This window comes from Phocoena phocoena, chromosome 15 (genome assembly GCF_963924675.1).
Source record: "Phocoena phocoena chromosome 15, mPhoPho1.1, whole genome shotgun sequence".
Classification (NCBI taxonomy): Eukaryota; Metazoa; Chordata; class Mammalia; order Artiodactyla; family Phocoenidae; genus Phocoena; species Phocoena phocoena.
The window spans coordinates 16,127,822-16,141,661 of NC_089233.1; the positions used below are offsets into that span (position 1 = coordinate 16,127,822).

The 13,840-nt window shown below is 61.5% G+C and overlaps 3 protein-coding genes across 6 annotated transcripts; all 3 read left to right on the forward strand.

Annotated features, from left to right (window-relative positions):
* Positions 1–623: 623 nt before the first annotated feature.
* Positions 624–4,734, forward strand: MAZ (MYC associated zinc finger protein). 4 transcript variants are annotated; one of them, XM_065892612.1, is made up of 6 exons: positions 624–659; positions 1,284–1,370; positions 1,454–2,310; positions 2,720–2,783; positions 3,059–3,230; positions 4,580–4,734. In XM_065892612.1, the coding sequence occupies exons 1-6, from the start codon at positions 624–626 to the stop codon at positions 4,732–4,734; spliced, it is 1,371 nt and encodes a 456-aa protein (XP_065748684.1). The 4 variants fall into 4 exon arrangements, with proteins under 4 accessions (XP_065748684.1, XP_065748686.1, XP_065748683.1 ...); XM_065892614.1 differs by lacking the exon at positions 624–659 and having other exon boundaries at positions 1,020–1,370; XM_065892611.1 differs by lacking the exons at positions 624–659; positions 4,580–4,734 and adding an exon at positions 4,047–4,249 and having other exon boundaries at positions 1,179–1,370.
* A 2,102-nt stretch (positions 4,735–6,836) lies between these two features.
* On the forward strand, positions 6,837–10,358 carry PRRT2 (proline rich transmembrane protein 2). The gene is made up of 4 exons (XM_065892515.1): positions 6,837–6,927; positions 7,615–8,600; positions 8,957–9,089; positions 9,260–10,358. The coding sequence occupies exons 2-4, from the start codon at positions 7,680–7,682 to the stop codon at positions 9,268–9,270; spliced, it is 1,065 nt and encodes a 354-aa protein (XP_065748587.1). The 5' UTR covers positions 6,837–6,927; positions 7,615–7,679; the 3' UTR covers positions 9,271–10,358.
* A 56-nt stretch (positions 10,359–10,414) lies between these two features.
* Positions 10,415–13,630, forward strand: PAGR1 (PAXIP1 associated glutamate rich protein 1). Its single transcript, XM_065892516.1, has 3 exons — positions 10,415–11,579; positions 11,779–11,861; positions 13,218–13,630. Exons 1-3 carry the CDS (start codon positions 11,098–11,100, stop codon positions 13,415–13,417), a joined length of 765 nt encoding a protein of 254 aa, XP_065748588.1. The 5' UTR covers positions 10,415–11,097; the 3' UTR covers positions 13,418–13,630.
* Positions 13,631–13,840: the final 210 nt, after the last annotated feature.

Here is a 13,840-nt window from a genome sequence, read left to right on the forward strand (position 1 = left end):
GGGGAAGGGACGGTGGCCGAGAGGACACAAAAAGCTACCGCGAGAGTCCGAGGACGACAACCGTTAGGCGGGCGCGCGCTTAGAGTTTAGCCCCGCCCCATCCGTACCCCCGGCGCGCGCTCCCCTACTCTCCCGCTCGGCAACGACAGCGAGCTTGTGCGCGTGCGCGCGAAATAACGGCCGCTGGTGGAGGGAGGCGGGGGGTGGAATCTTTGAGGGGGGAAAGAGAAGCCGCCCCGTCTCCCGCGCGCCCACCACCTGCGCCATCGTCAGCCAATCAGCGGCCGTCTCAGGGGTCTCGCGCTTAGGGCGACTCCAGCTGCTGGGTGGCTCCCCCGTCCCTCCTCCCGCCAGAGTCCCTCTCGTACCTCCCCCCTCCCGCTGGCCTCGCGCGCGCTCGCGCTCGCGCCCGCTCCAGCCTCTTGTGTGTCCTCGCGCCCCCCGCCCTCCCTCCCTCCCCGCGCGCAGTGTGCTCCGCTCCCCCCCACCCTCCTCCTCCTCCTCCTCCCCCCTCCCGCCCGCCCCGCGCGCCTCCTCCCCGGGTTCCCCCTCCCCCACTGCCGCCTCCTCCTCCTCCTCCCGCCCCAGGGTGAGCGCGAGCCACCTCCCTCCCTCCCTCCGCCATGGATCCAGGCAACTGGAGCAGCTTCATCTTCCAGGTAACAACCCCCTCCCCCGCCCCACCCCCCCTTCCCACACCCCCTCCCGCCCGCCCTCCCCTCCCGTCCCACCCCCCCCTCCGCGCGCCCGGTGCGCGCGCAGCTGTCCCCCTCCCTCCCTCGCGCCCTCCCCCGCCCTCCCCGAGGCGCCGGCTGGGCGCGCGCGCGGCGGGGGCCGAGGCTGCTCCCTCGCTCCCCCCACCCCGCCCCGCCAGGCTCCAACCGCCGCCGCCGCCGCCGCCGCCCGGGCCCCCGCCCCCGGCCCCGGCCCCGCGGGGCCTCCCGCCCCCACCCAGGGGGCGTCGCCGCCGCCGTCTCCGCCGCGCTCCGCGGCCCGCCAGGCGCCCTCCTTCCCTCCCTCCCGCCGGCCGGGGTGCGCGGGCGGCGGGGCGGCCCGCGGGCCATGCGTTCGGCGCGGCCCAGCCCGGCCGGCCGGGGGCGGTGCCCCGAGCCCGGGCCCCGCGCGGCCCGCGCCCCCGGCCCCCGCTGAGCCCCGGGGGCCCCGCCGTGGCCGAGGCCATGTTCCCCGTGTTCCCTTGCACGCTGCTGGCCCCCCCCTTCCCCGTGCTGGGCCTGGACTCCCGGGGGGTGGGCGGCCTCATGAACTCCTTCCCGCCACCTCAGGGTCACGCCCAGAACCCCCTGCAGGTCGGGGCTGAGCTCCAGTCCCGCTTCTTTGCCTCCCAGGGCTGCGCCCAGAGTCCATTCCAGGTGAGTAGGGGCCGGCCGTGGCGGGCCGCGCTGGGAGGGCGCCGACCCGCGGCCGCGGCCCACACGGCGCCTTGTTTTCGCAGGCCGCGCCGGCGCCCCCGCCCACGCCCCAGGCCCCGGCGGCCGAGCCCCTCCAGGTGGACTTGCTCCCGGTTCTTGCCGCCGCCCAGGAGTCCGCCGCCGCCGCCGCCGCGGCCGCCGCCGCTGCCGCCGCCGCCGCCGTTGCTGCTGCGCCCCCGGCCCCGGCCACCGCCTCCACTGTGGACACAGCGGCTCTGAAGCAGCCCCCGGCGCCCCCTCCGCCGCCCCCTCCGGTGTCGGCGCCCGCCGCTGAGGCCGCGCCCCCTGTCTCTGCCGCCACCATCGCCGCAGCCGCGGCCACCGCCGTCGTTGCCCCAACCTCGACGGTCGCCGTGGCCCCGGTCGCATCTGCCTTGGAGAAGAAGACAAAGAGCAAGGGGCCCTACATCTGTGCCCTGTGCGCCAAGGAGTTCAAGAACGGCTACAATCTCCGGAGGCACGAGGCCATCCACACGGGAGCCAAAGCCGGCCGGGTCCCTTCGGGTGCTATGAAGATGCCCACCATGGTGCCCCTGAGCCTCCTGAGCGTGCCTCAGCTGAGCGGAGCCGGCGGGGGAGGGGGAGAAGCGGGTGCCGGCGGCGGAGCGGCCGCAGTGGCCGCCGGTGGCGTGGTGACCACGACCGCCTCGGGAAAGCGCATCCGGAAGAACCACGCCTGCGAGATGTGCGGCAAGGCTTTCCGCGACGTCTACCACCTGAACCGACACAAGCTGTCGCACTCGGACGAGAAGCCCTACCAGTGCCCGGTGTGCCAGCAGCGCTTCAAGCGCAAGGACCGCATGAGCTACCACGTGCGCTCACATGACGGCGCTGTGCACAAGCCCTACAACTGCTCCCACTGTGGCAAGAGCTTCTCCCGGTGTGCACGGGGCTTCGGCCGCCCACTAGGCGGGTGGGGAGGGAGGGACGGTCGGCGATGGAGGTGGCCTGGCCTTGGCTGGTGGGGAGGGAGGGAGGGAGGTTTCTGAGAATGGGGACAGGGAGCCACTCCCAGGGAGGAGGGCGGACAGCCTCTCCTGGTTACCAGGGAGCAGGGGGTGGTGCTTAGCAGAGGAGGTGGGTTCTTGGGTTGTAGGACAGCCTCGAGTGGGAGGAGGCCGAGGCAGCCCTGCACCAGAGGAGGGATTTCCTGCCTTACCAGGACTCTGAAACCCCGGGCTTGGGAGAAAATGTAGGGACCCAGGGAAAGGCTTGCTGTACAGTGTTAGGCAGACGCGGGGACACCTCCACACTCCAGGGCCCTAACCCCAACCCCAACGTATCTCCAGGCCGGATCACCTCAACAGTCACGTCAGACAAGTGCACTCAACAGAACGGCCCTTCAAATGTGAGGTAGGAAGCCCGCCTCCTCCTGTCCTGGTTCTCATGATTTTGATCCTCATTGTAGTTGTCTGAGTTCAGCCTCTCAGACCCCCTTTTTCTCTCTCTTCTTTTTGCTTTTTCACTCCATTTTTTCATCCCTTCTAAAAGGCCTCATCATCTCACTCCCATTTCCTACAGATCAAAGATCCCCAAGGCTCTGATTCCTTTAACCTCTTGCCCCCCTCTCCCTACTCCCCGAAGCTTTAACTCTCCTGACACCCCCCACGCCCCTCCCCCCTCCCCAGAAATGTGAGGCAGCTTTTGCTACGAAGGATCGGCTGCGGGCCCACACAGTACGACACGAGGAGAAGGTGCCATGTCATGTGTGTGGCAAGATGTTGAGCTCGGCTTATATTTCGGACCACATGAAGGTGCACAGCCAGGGCCCTCACCATGTCTGTGAGCTCTGCAACAAAGGTACACGCTGAGAGGTGCCGGGGGTGGGGTGGGGGACAAAGGGTGGGGACAAAACCAGAGGCCCTTCCACAGATGTGGGTTAAAGGTGCTGTAGCCAAGAGCTCGTGGCATCTAGAGCCCTTTAGAAAGCAAATGAAGCAACATTGGGATGACTAAACATCATCACTAAGTTCGAAGAGGTCACGGCTTGAGGAGATGATCTACCAGAAAGAGTCCACCTCTGGGTGTGTGTGGGGAGATGGGAGGGGGACACAACTGCTTTGGGGAAGGAGTGGTCAAGAGAGCCAGTTCCCAAGGGTCAGAAGGCAAGGTTTCAGCTGTGCAGCCACAAGTTCTTGTCTTCAGCTCCTGGGGCAGGTGGAGTACAATGGCAGGGATTTAACAAGTACTCGCCCTGCCTCAGTAGTAGAGAAAGCTGCTTTTAAACAAATTCACTTCTTCACTGAGTAACCGGTCTGAGACTACATGGGGCACTGGAGGGAGGGGACACAGCCGTCTCTGCTGAGGGTCAACTCTTCAAGTGGCTAGGAATCAGTGTCCGGTCACCCCAGGAGAGATCCCCCAGCCACAGAGGATGGGTTCTGTGGATACCAAGGCCCAAAAGCCAACACCACTCAACCAGTTCTCAAGCTCAGGGAGGAGCTATGCCCCACCAGCCCCAGCAGAGTAGTTGGCCCCAGGCTACCAAGGATATGGTGGGAGGAGGACAGGGCCATCTGAGGAGGGTGTCCCCAGCCTAGGAGAACAACCCCGTCTCTGGGGTCTCCGCCTGGCTGACCCCCACCCCCCCATCCCAATCCACCCCCCCCCCCATAGGCTTCACCACGGCAGCATACCTGCGCATCCACGCGGTGAAGGACCATGGGCTCCAGGCCCCGCGGGCTGACCGCATCCTGTGCAAGCTGTGCAGCGTGCACTGCAAGACCCCTGCCCAGCTGGCCGGCCACATGCAGACCCATCTGGGGGGGGCCGCCCCCCCTGTCCCGGGAGACGCCCCCCAGCCACAGCCCACCTGCTGAGGGGGACCCCCGCACCCACCAGGCAAGGCGTGGGGCATGGCTGGGGGGGGTGGGATGGGGCGTGTGGGACGAGGGGGCTCAAAGGGCCCAATAGGGGATCTTAGGAAGGCCAGGGATGCCCATCTATCACCCAAGTTAGGGAGACTTCTGGGGACAGGGAGGGCCTTTCAGGAGAACTGGGTAAGGATGCGGGCCAAAATCTCTGGGGACCAAACAGGAAGTGAGCAACGGCTGTGTCCCACGGGAGGTTGTCTGGGAAAGAGTCTGGGGCAAGGGGCAAGGTTCTTGCCATTCAGATTGCACTGTGATTTGGTGTTTCTCACCTGACAGGTACAGGTGAGGTCTGTCCAATGGCGGCAGCGGCGGCGGCGGCGGCAGCGGCGGCAGCAGCGGCAGTGGCAGCCCCTCCCACAGCTGTGGGCTCCCTCTCGGGGGCCGAGGGGGTGCCTGTGAGCTCTCAGCCACTTCCCTCCCAGCCCTGGTGAGCTCCAAGTTGGTGGGGGGGAGAGGGGAGAATGGAGGAAAGTCCCTTGGTACCATCTCCTCTTCCCCTCTCTCTTCCCACCAATTCCTCACTATTTTCCCCATCAACCAAGGAGCCTCCAGAAGGAAAGGAGGAAGAAGTGTTTTTCTTAGGGGAATTCGCTAGGTTTTAATGATTTGTTTCTCCTGCTCCTCTCTTCTCCCTATCAGACCTGACCCCACACACACCTGTCCCCTCGGTTGTGTTGCGGCCCCCTGGACAGTGGGCAGGGGTGGCAGAGGACAGGAGTGGCCACTGCCCTCACCCCCTCTCCTCTCTGTAACCCCCTGCCCTGCCCTTCCAGGGATTTGTGAGCCTTTCCCTCGATGGTCCTTCTTGCTCTCCTCCTTCCAGTGTCCCCCTACTGTTTGCTGCCCCTCCCTGGGGAGTTGGTGCTTTTTTTTTTTTTTTTCCAGGGGGAGGGAGGAGAGGAAGGAGGGAAATCAAAGATTCTGTCCCAGAGAGGGGGAAAGGTGAGATTTGAGGAGGGGCAGAAACAGGGAAGGCAGAGGTTGTACTTTCATAAGGTGGGGTGGTTTGGGGTCAGGCCCTAAACATCATCCTGCTTGAGAATCTGTCAGGGGAAAACAAGTCAAGGGGAGCAAAAGAAGGAGCCGCTAGGGCCAGAGGCAGGACAAGAGATGGAATCTTAGGGGGCCAGGGTCAATGGGGGGATCCAGGGACTAGAGGTGCTTCCTGGGGGTGGGGGGAATGCAGCCACAGTGTCTCCCCCTTCCCTCTTCCACCCCAGCTCCATCCCTGGCCTTTTCTTTTCATCCCTCCCCCCTCGACAGAAGCTGTGGCCCTGGCCATGTCATCGTGTTCCTGTGTCCCCTGCATGTTCCCCACCCTTCACCCCCTCCTTTTGCGCGGACCCCATTACAATAAATTTTAAATAAAAACCTGTCTCTGACTCAATGAATGAATTGCTCTCACCAAGCCCCCTATCCCCACCCCTAAGGGGATTCTTAGGCCTGTTGTCTGTCCCAGTCCTGCTCTGCCCTGTGCAGCTCTGGGGCTCTGGCTCCTTCCTCCCCAGAGGCAGTATCAGTGGCTGCAGTCCAGATTCAGGGTGGGGCTGAGGCTCCGGTGACTGTGGAGAGCACGTTCCAGGACTCCGGAGTCTCTGGGGAATACCCAGTCAGCACAGGCCCAGAATAGCCCCTGGAGGTTTGAAGAGGCCTGGGTCAGGAACCCAAACAGTTGTGGGACATAAATGATGCTTTCCCCCATCCAGGCCGATTGCCTGCTGCTCAGCCAAATACCTGCACACCCTTAAGGCCCTGAGAGTTGATGGGTGAGGTAGCTGCGAAAAGACTGGGCAACTCTGAGCCCTAAGACTGGGAACAATGAGGTTGAGAATAAAAACTGCACTTTTCCCCACTTGTTCTCTTCATTCTTGGTGTGGTCCAACCTGCTCTTACTCGGGCTCTGCCGCAGCCCCCTCCTGCTGTTCCAGACTGCCCTTGCAGCCTCTACCCTGCCCCCTGCAATTCCCTTCCCAGTCCTTGCTCTGACCCTTACAAGGACCTTTTCTTGAGCCTTCCAGTGCCCATTTCTGCTGCTGCTTCCTTGGGGGTAGAGGGCCTTCCTGTTCGGCAGGCTCCCTTTTCTTGAAACCCCACCCCGGTCATCCTCTGCAGCCTCCCCAAGTCTTGCCTCATCTCTTCTTTCTGCTTGTAGGGGTGCCTCCACCTGGTCCTGCCTGTCCCACTGGTCCTGTCTCCTCGCAGACCCCTCTCCGTTTCCCCCAACCCCCTGCCTCTGCCAGGACCCCCGGTGACCGTTGGCGGGAGGGGGCTGGGGCATGGGAAGGAGGCACCCCCAGGTGGCGCGCGGGGGAAGGGCCAGGGAGCGGCGCGAGTGGTCCCCCGGCCGGTTGCCCAGGTAACGCGGGGCCTGGCACGCGTGGCTCCCTCCGGCTGGCCGAGAGGGGCGGGAGGCGTGCAAGGGGCGGGGGCGGTGCGCGGCAGCGGAGCGTAGGGGAGGGGACCTGAGAGGAGGGGAGGAGGGGATGAGCAGAGGGGAGGGGAGACCCGCCGCCTCCCTCCCTCGCTCGCTGACTTGCTCCCTCCCGGGCTGCGGCTGCTGCAACCGCGGCGGTGGCGGTGGCGGCGGCGGCAGCAGCGGGAGCAGTTTGGAGGCCGGCGTCGAGGTGAGACGGGAATGGACTGAGGCTGCGGGTAGGAGTGGACGGACAGAGAGCGGACGCCGGGAGGGCTGTACGGGAATTCGGGCGCCTGGCGGACCGGCTGGTGGTGCTGGGCGCACCACGCCAATGGGAGGAAGCGGCGCCGGTCCCCCGGGCGCGAGGAAGTCCCTGGGAGAGGGGCTGGGAAGGGGCTCAGAGGAGATGCCCAGGTCCCCCAGGGAGGGGCGCGGGCGTCTACGCCCCAAAGGCGCATCAAGCAAACCGCACCGCTGGGCGCCCAGGGAGGAAGGGAGGATGGATGCAGGGGGAGTGGAATGCGAGTTTCGGGGTTCTCTGCCCAGTCTGCCTATCGGAGTGCATGAGTCTCTGAACAGCTTGTTGATTTTGGGGTGCTGTGGTATCTACTAGGATCTGAGAGTCTGGATCTTGTTGGGTGGACCCAGGAAGAGACCATGGGAGGATCCTGTTTACAAAAGGGTTCATCTTCCCAGGGCTCGCTAACCAGAAGACTGAGCAGAGCACTCCTCCCCAGAGATGTCCCACCCCAAAGCAAAGGAAACCCCAACTTTTCTTCCTTTCCCCAGAGGCAGCCCAAGGCTGGCCCTGAGATAGGAGCATTGCCTTCTTGGGCTGCAGTGCTGAGAGCTACCTCTTCCCTCCTCACACTAAGCCTGTCTCCTCCTCTTCCAGGATTTGCTGCTGTCTCTGCTGCTCTATCCTTCCCACAGAGGCCCTCTCCCCTCTCCTATCTCAAGATGGCAGCCAGCAGCTCTGAGGTCTCTGAGATGAAGCGGGTAGAGGAGGGTCCCCAGACCCAGGGAGAAGGGCCTGGCCATTCTGAAGCCGGAACTGGTCCTCCCCAGATCCCAGCTGGGGTCCCAGATAAGCCAGAGACCCTGCAGCCAGGCCTAGACATCACTGGGGCCCCTGTGGACCCAGAGCCCAAGGCTGGGCTGGCTCCAGAAACCACAGAGATCCCAACCGTGGCCCCAGAAACAGCTCAGGCCAGAGACCTCAGCTCAAACCCAGGAGGGGAATCAAAGGCCAACTCCAGCACTGAAGAGACATGCCAAGAGCTAGCATCCAAACCAGAAGTGAGCAAAGAGGCCACTGCAAACCAGGGGTCCAACCTGGAATCCGCAGCCCCACTTGAGCCAGCCTCAGAGCCTGCTCCCCAGCTGGACCCCCAGCTGGACCCCCAGCCAGACCCTCAGCCAGACCCCCAGCCAGCTTCCCAGCCCACCTCCAAGCCAGTCCTTCAGCCAGAGCCCCCTATCCAGGAGGACCCCACCTCTGAGGTCCTGACTGAAAACGTGGGAGAAAAGCAGGAGAATGGGGCAGTGGTTCCCCTGCAGGCTGGTGATGGTGATGGGGAAGAGGGTCCAGCCCTCCAGCCTCACTCACCACCCTCAACAAAAACACCGCCAGCCAATGGGGCTCCACCCCGTGTGCTGCAGCAGCTGGTTGAGGAGGATAGACTAGGAAGGGCTCACAGTGGGCATTCAGGATCTCCCCGAGGTAGCCTGAGCCGCCACCCTAGTTCCCAGCTGGCAGGGTCTGGGGTGGAGGGGGGTGAAGGCACCCAGAAACCTCGGGACTACATCATCCTCGCCATCCTGTCCTGCTTCTGCCCCATGTGGCCTGTCAACATCGTGGCCTTCGCTTATGCCGTCATGGTGAGCCCCAAGGGACCCTGGCCCAGGCCTGCTGTGGCTCCCAGCTTCCTGCCAGTGCTGGGACAGAGCCCCAGGAGTAACCTTGCCTTCCCTCCCCTTTCTGCATGGACCTCACTTCCCAATTACAGGGCCTTTCCTTGCCTCTTCCTAGGATTTCACCTTCTGAGCCCTACCTCTTCAGGTGGGAGGGAAGTTGAGACATTTCACACAGCCTTACTGACCTGTGCCCTCCTCCTGCTGCCTCTCCAATCCCCTTCCTCTCTTAACCACTGCTACCAACTGGCCTGTCTCCTTTGGACGACTCTCACACCTGATCCCGGCTGGGCTGGTGCCCCCACCCCTCACCCTAACCCCAGTCCCGGAACAGCCTGCAGCAGGGGGACGTGGATGGGGCCCAGCGTCTGGGTCGCGTGGCCAAGCTCTTAAGCATCGTGGCGCTGGTAGGGGGGGTCCTCATCATCATCGCCTCCTGCGTCATCAACTTAGGCGGTGAGTGGGGGTCTGGGGCAGGCTGGGAGGAATGGAAGGGTTGGCAAGGGCAGCTTTACTAACCCCTGCCCCTGATCTCTCCTGTCTGTCCTCCCTACTTCTTTGTCTCTCCTTGTCTCCCCTCCCCCCCCCAACTGTCTCTGTCTGTCCCTCCCTCTCCTCTCCCACAGTGTATAAGTGAGGGGCTCTGCCCTGCATTCCAAGACTTTTTTTCCTGTTGGGAGCTGCCTTGGGCCCATCCTCCCCTGCGGGGAGCCCAATCCATGGCCCAGGCCCGCACCCATAGGGACCAAGGGAGCCTGAGCGGCCTTGTTTACAGCTTCTTTCCTGCTCCTGCATCCTGCCAGGCTCCTCTGCCAACCGTAGGCCTCCCTTCTCCCTGCACTGTTTCCAACTTCCCTGCACTCCTGCCTGCATCCTCTCCAGCCTCTTGGCTTCCCTATCCCTGCACTTCTGGAAACCTCCTTGCACTTCTGGAAACCTCCCTGAACATCTCCCAAACTCTCTTTGCTCTCAGCCTCCCAGCATCTCTCCTCACCTTCCTGCACCACAACCTCCCGAGAATTTCCTGCACCTCAACCCTGGTCTCCCTTTCCCAACTTTCATTGTCTCAGCATCCTCCCTCATTCCTTTCTTCCTTCTCTCCTTATTCATCTCCCTTTCCCGCTCCACATCCTCCACCCCCTTCCTCTTCCTGCCTCCTCATCGCCCCTCAGCATCCTCTCCTCCACCCTCCTCCACCGTTCATTCTGCAAAAACTCCAGCACTTAGATCAGGCTGGGGGAGGGGAGCAGTGTCAGGAGAGGGCTCCCTAGCCCGGGCTCCGACTGTTCTCAGCTGGGACCACCCAGGTCCGGACGCCCCCATGGTGCCTCGGGGTCGCAGCGCTGGCAAGCCAGGCCTCGTTTGGAGACTTGTGCAGGGGTGGCCAGTACTGTTCCGAACACGCACCTGGGAGAAGGGAGGGGCGCTGCTGTTGACCCTTCCCGGTCAGCCTGAGTTGACCTACCCCAACCTGGGCTTTTTAACCCAGTCAGAGAACTCGTTGGGGCTGGGGTCATTCACGTGCTTTGTAACGAAAGAACCCAAAAAATAGGACCAAAGCTCCCAGCTGCAGGGAGCAAGGGAGGGGCGGAGAGGTCTATGATTATTTTTTAAGAGGACGAGAGAGGTTTGGGGGGCGGGGACCGAACCACAACGCGGTTCCGAGTTGGCGGGGTTTTTTTCCCCCTAAAAAAAGAAAAGTGTAGGGAAAAAACCTAAAAGTCTAAAAGCAAAACAAAACAAAAGGATACGCCAAACAGATTCTCCCTTTTTGTATGCCGGATGCCGCATGAGTCTGAAACACCAATAAACGGAGACTGCATGAGACTCGCCTCCAGCCTCAGTTGGTCCGTACGTGCGTGCGCCGCTGGGGCCCGAGGTACTGCCTCCTTTCGGGTTTGCGCATGCGCCGCCCAGGTGGCCATCTTTACTATGGGCCGAAGCCTATCTTTCCGGAGCGCCTATCTGCGCATGTGCAAGCCTTCCCTTGCTTTCCTCTTCCAAGGAGCTTTGACTAAAACTGAGCCTCCCGCGCGATCTCTGTGCGCCTGCGTACTGTGACCGTGCGCAGCCCGGGAGGCGGGTCTTAGCTCCTAGGTGCGTATGGCAGCTGAGGTGGTGAAACTTCGAGGTTTGGGGAGAGGGTGCCGGATCCAGGTGTAGAAAGGGGAGGTATCAAGGCGAGAAGAGCGGGTCCGCTCCTCTCCCGCCTGGAAAGTGGTTTCTGCCGGTCCCTGGGAACACCGGAGTACCGGATCTCGATCCGTGGGGGCGGGGTCCTTGGAGGGGACGGAGCGCCCCCTCTTGGGAACAGGCGGTCTATTCGCAGGGACTGCTGTTGGAGCCTGATTGGTTAGAGAGACATTCCCTAAACCCCTGGGGAGCCCAACCCTTGGGGTTGGGGGATCCCCAGTTCAGTACTCCTGCATCTCCTATCATCGCAGGGCCCCTTCCCTAGTGACATATGTCCCTTGTCCGGGGCCATGGAGACATTGCAGCCACCACGGCGGCGCCTCTGTCTGAAGAAGGGGAAGTGACCTCCGGCCTCCAGGCTCTGGCCGTGGAGGATACCGGAGGCCCCTCTGCTTCGGCCGATCAAGCCGAGGAAGAGGGGGAAGGAGGCCGGGAGGAGGCTGAACATGAGGGGTCCGGGGCCGAGGAGGTGCAGGGAGAAGCCCCCAGCACTGAGGGGGAAGAGCATGCCAAGGGAGAATCCGAGGACTGGTGCGTGCCCTGCAGCGATGAAGAGGTGGAGCTGCCCGCGGATGGGCAGTCCTGGATGCCACCCCCCTCGGAAATCCAAAGGCTCTATGAACTGCTGGCTGCCCACGGCACTCTGGAGCTACAGGCTGAGATCCTGCCCCGCCGGCCACCCACACCTGAGGCCCAGAGTGAAGAGGAGAGATCCGATGAGGAGCCAGAGACCAAAGAGGAGGAAGAGGAAAAGTGAGGGCACACCCTTACACCTTGTCCTTGAGGCTGCTCCCCTGATACCGGGAGGAAGTAGGGAGGGGAGGTGGGACCCAGGAGCATGGGAAGTGGAGGGAGGGAAGAGAGCCGGAGAGGAAGAGCCAGCAGGCTGTGGAGAAGTGGGGGTGTTGGGGGGGACCACCCTCACCTTTCACTCTCTGTCCCCCTGTCCCAGACCGCACATGCCCACAGAATTTGACTTTGATGATGAGCCAATGACACCAAAGGACTCCCTGATTGACCGGAGACGCACCCCAGGTACAGACAAGAGGGGAGAATTGGGGTGGTGGTGAAGGGCCTCTGCTTCCACTTACTCAGAAAGTGACTCCCTAAAAGATGCCTTTGCTTGGTGCCTTGATATCTACAGAACTTGTTTCAGGAGAGAGCATGCCCCCAGTGGTGCCATCCTTCCAGCTTTGGTGGTCCCCTATCTTCCGCAGATAATTCCATCATGCTTCCCATTCCTTTGATCTCAGTCCCCCCCAGAAGGCCAAGTCGTTATCATTATTATCTAGATCCACATCCCTACACTACTGTGTACATCTCCTAATCGGACCCAGTTTCCCATGTGTGCCTTCCCTCGGAGCCATTCTCTTTTTGTTTGCTTGTTTTTTTAATAAATTTCTTTCTTTCTTTATTTTTGGCTGCTTTGTGTCTTTGTTGCTGCACACGGGCTTTCTCTAGTTGCGGCGAGTGGGGGCTACTCTGTTGCGGTGTGCGGGCTTCTCATTGCGGTGGCTTCTCTTGTTGTGGAGCACGGGCTCTAGGCACAGGGGCTTCAGTAATTGTGGCACACGGGCTGTAGAGCAGACGCTCAGTAGTTGTGGTGCACGGGCTTAGTTGCTCCGCGGCATGTGGGATCTTCCCGTACCAGGGCTCAAACCCATGTCCCCTGCATTGGCAGGCAGATTCTTAACCACTGTGCCACCAGGGAAGTGCCCCCTCGGAGCCAGTGTTGATTTCTCTTTCTTTTACCCCAGGATTCAAGCCAGCAGCAAGTCTTGTTAGCTCTGCCTGCACCCTTATCCAAGCCACCATCTCTCTTGCCTAGATAGTTGTGGTAGCTCCTAACTGGTCTTCCTGTCGCCAGCCTCAGCAGCCAGAGACGGGTTTATGTTTCAAAACATAAATTGTGTCACTTCTCTGTTTTAAATTCTCCAAAGGATTCCATTTCTGGGGGTCGGGGGTGGGGTGGTGTATGAGTGTGTCAATTGAGAATCCAACCCCGCCCTCCCCTCAGGGCTTCCATGTAAACTAAAAGATCCAAACCCCTTATCGTGGCCTGTAGGTCATATCTTTGGCCTTATCTTTCCTGTCTCCCCCAGCTCTACATTTCTCATTGGACAGACCTCCCTGTTCTTGCCCTGGGGCTTTTGCACTTGCTCCTCCCCTACCTGGGATGCTTCTACCCAGTCTTCATATTTCTAGCCCCTTCTCAAAATTCAGATCTTCACTGCCCGCCCCATCTGAGGCCCCATCCCTAAACCTCAGAACCTCCAGGACAGGCCTGGAAATCTCTGTTCAATGAGCTCCCCAAGTGATTAGTAAGATCCAGGCAGGTCTGGTGCACACTGCCTCACTCGCTTCCACATTTCTCTCATTCCCCTTCTCCAGGAAGCTCAGCCCGGAGCCAGAAACGGGAAGCGCGCCTGGACAAGGTCCTCTCAGACATGAAGCGACACAAGAAGCTGGAGGAGCAGATCCTTCGTACTGGCAGGGACCTCTTCAGCCTGGACTCAGAGGATGCCAGCCCCACCAGCCCCCCGCTTCGGTCCTCAGGAAGTAGTCTCTTCCCCCGGCAGCGGAAATACTGAGCGCTGCTGCCCTTAGGGTGCAGAGTCTACCTGCTGGGGCCTTGGCCCTTCTTCCCTAACCCAGGCTGCTGGGAAACTTGGGAAGAGGAGAGACACTCCAAGCTCCCAACACAGCACCTTGCCAGAAAGAGGACATACGTGTATGTGTTTATGTTTTCTATTGAACATCTCTTTGGAGACCTGGGCTAAATTTTCTGAATCTAAAATAAAAAATACCAAGTTATCTTCTCTTAGAGGAGGGACTGCAGCTGGAACCGAAACAGCTGTGGAGAGGCAAAATTGTACGCACCCAGATTGGGAAATTAAAGCCAGATGGGGTAGAAGTGAACTCGGTCAGCACCTGCCCCCTGCCTCGGGCCGAGGACCCTCCCCAGTCTCATGCCAGTGCTGCCAGCTGGCTCTGAGGTGGGAATTCCTGCACTG